Consider the following 2,500-nt stretch of genomic DNA (forward strand, 5'->3'; position numbering starts at 1 on the left):
CATCCGATTTACTTCAAATAAAGATTAAAATGCTCTGGGAAGCAAATTCTTTCAGAAAATGCAAAAAACGCAAATCCAAAATTTTCACCTTCCGAATTATTATGTCATGCACTGCAACAAATCTGAAAAGACAATATCTGACTCATCCTCTCATAAAGGTATTAATTGGGGTGAACAATGTATTTAAAAAGCAGTTTTTTAACGTAAAAGTGGACATAAATGTGATCCCTCGTCTCAAAACGGTAATAAGTCGGGATGACTAAGATGCTGAAAATTTAATTTGTAGCCAGAAATATCAGACTTGGGTTGAGTTTATAAACTTTATTGAGGAAAATAAATAACATATTTCAGATTGCTGAATACCAATCATTCATACTTTTGTCCAATTTACCTTTAATTTGACTTTTTAGCATCTGGTTCATCCCGACATAATACCGTTTTGAGACGTTGGGTCACAAATGTAAAATTTTAGATCTGAAGAAAATTATGCCTTATGTCTTCGATACAACATGAACTTTATGTGGGAAATGCGATTCCTAGCGGCGTATCCAAGGGATAGCAAACAATTGCTTTAGTCCGTTTCACGCTATAGAAACCAGGATAAACTCCGGCTCCATGAGCTCTGAAGGACTTTTTAAAACATCCGAATGGGGGGGGGGGGGAGGGGGGAGGGGGGAGGGGGATGGGGGGTCCCAATAGCTCAGTTTGTAGAGGACACGCGGCACACGCAAAGACACCGAGATCGATCCCGGGGTTTAGTCGAGATTATTTTTTTCTGATCCTTGTCGAAAAAAAATCTTTTATTGAATTCCCAGATTTGAAAGTTTTTGACAAAGGTAATTCTCCAACTAGGTGAGAAGTTGCCAGGCTTCTCCACCAGTAAGAGGAGACACTGGGTGGTAGCGAATCGGATTCGGTCGAGAACCTGCCTAACGGTAAAATCGCTTCATCAGTGGGGACTTCCCAGCTGTCCAACATATACCTGATGTGGGAACGAACCCGAAACCGCAGAGCATCTATTTGAACGGTGTGTTGTGACGACGAAGCTTCCGGGCGAGTTTGCGACCGTGCACGAGTGCAGTAAAGAATTTGCAGATTGGGTCCATCGTCATAACAGAATAGTTTGAGCACCATTAGAAGCTGCTTCGTGCAGAATGCCAAAGGATGGGACAAACGTTTTCGGCATATCCAGACATGATGTTCCGAGAATTGTCAACTTTTGCTTCCTGGCAGTGAAAATCTAGACCTGCTACTGTACTTAACTCTTTTTTAAAAAAATATTTTGACCAGAAAACGTGTAGTTCATAATATGTGACCCACCGTTTGAAAGCGGTATATATGCCGCGATGAACTGGGTCTATGAAATTGAGTACACAGCCACGATAATGTGAAACTTTGGATTACTATATCTTCACTATGGAGGAGAATATTCACAATTTCTTAAAGTACAACAAATAATAAATGATAATAAATAAATAATGAATTTATATAGCCCTTAAACATCCACGTTAATAGTGCTCTGCAGCGCTTTACATAAAAATGTTTAAAAAACAAACAAAAATCTAAAGATCAAAGCAACAAAGAAAAAATAAATAATGATAGATAAATATAATAAATAAATACATAGATAAATAAAGTAATTTTTTTTTTTTAAACCCTCGAAGTTTGTATTTCTTACAATTTTAAATTTAAAATCAATTTTCAGGAATTTATCCATCCCAACACAATACCGTTTCGAGACGATGGATCACATATCGGTACTTTAAGATTATAGAACTTCCGCCCTCCCCTCCTGTCGCTCTCAACCCCCCCCCCCCCCCCCCCCCCAATCAACCCAACTTGTCTAAAGGTCGCAAGTATGAGATTTCTTTAACAAGCCCGTGGTTATCTTAATTCATTGATTAACAAAATTGATCTGTTATCAGGCGCAACATCCGTGAAATATTCTCAAAGCCATTCACAGGGGTCCAAAACCAACAACAACAATGTAGGAACGTGAAGGAGGAAGCATCTCGCCCATAGGACGACATTATAAGGTTTTTGAATTGATATCAAATGGAGTAATGTAAATGTTCTGTGGTGTTCTTTTCATCCTGTTTTGTTGATAAAGGTGAAACCCAAAACGTTCATTTGATATGTTTTTGTAATTAAATTGAAGCTTACATTCAATATCACATTATTATCTATAAAATGAAGTAAACGTTTGTATTCTTGCAAAAATTGGGGGGGGGGGGGGGGGGGGGATAACTTTTTGATCAGGTGTATTTAAATGTATTGAATTGATATACAACGGAGTAAACGTTAGTTTTCTTACAAAAATGGAGAGGAAAAAGAACTTTTTTTCCCCTCAGAGTACCGAGAACAATTCTAAACACAGTATTGCGACATAGTACTGTAAAATTTCATAAGGAAATACATAGCTGGTGGCCTGAGGTCAGTGACCACAGTACTATAAGGTTAATTAATGATTATTAACAACTCGGTTTCTGCCATAAACATA

At 37.8% G+C, this 2,500-nt stretch overlaps 3 protein-coding genes across 3 annotated transcripts in view; 1 reads left to right on the top strand and 2 right to left on the bottom strand.

Moving 5' to 3' along the window:
* Window positions 1–2,500, bottom strand: part of LOC144970012 (cap-specific mRNA (nucleoside-2'-O-)-methyltransferase 1-like) — a 425,811-nt gene that overhangs the window by 354,256 nt on the left and 69,055 nt on the right. The window lies entirely within an intron of this gene.
* The window catches only part of LOC144970019 (muscarinic acetylcholine receptor M5-like), a 286,770-nt gene that overhangs the window by 192,780 nt on the left and 91,490 nt on the right, over window positions 1–2,500 (bottom strand). The gene's annotated exons all lie outside the window — the stretch shown is intronic.
* Window positions 1–2,500, top strand: part of LOC144963338 (uncharacterized) — a 95,064-nt gene that overhangs the window by 78,470 nt on the left and 14,094 nt on the right. Inside the window, exon 2 of the mRNA XM_078897317.1 lies at window positions 816–852. Coding sequence (XP_078753443.1) covers window positions 816–852 — 37 coding nt within the window. The remainder of the gene's footprint in view (window positions 1–815; window positions 853–2,500) is intronic.

Source organism: Berghia stephanieae, chromosome 1, assembly GCF_034508935.2.
Source record: "Berghia stephanieae isolate SIO BIC M18660-M18661 chromosome 1, UCSD_Bste_1.3, whole genome shotgun sequence".
Taxonomy (NCBI): domain Eukaryota; kingdom Metazoa; phylum Mollusca; class Gastropoda; order Nudibranchia; family Aeolidiidae; genus Berghia; species Berghia stephanieae.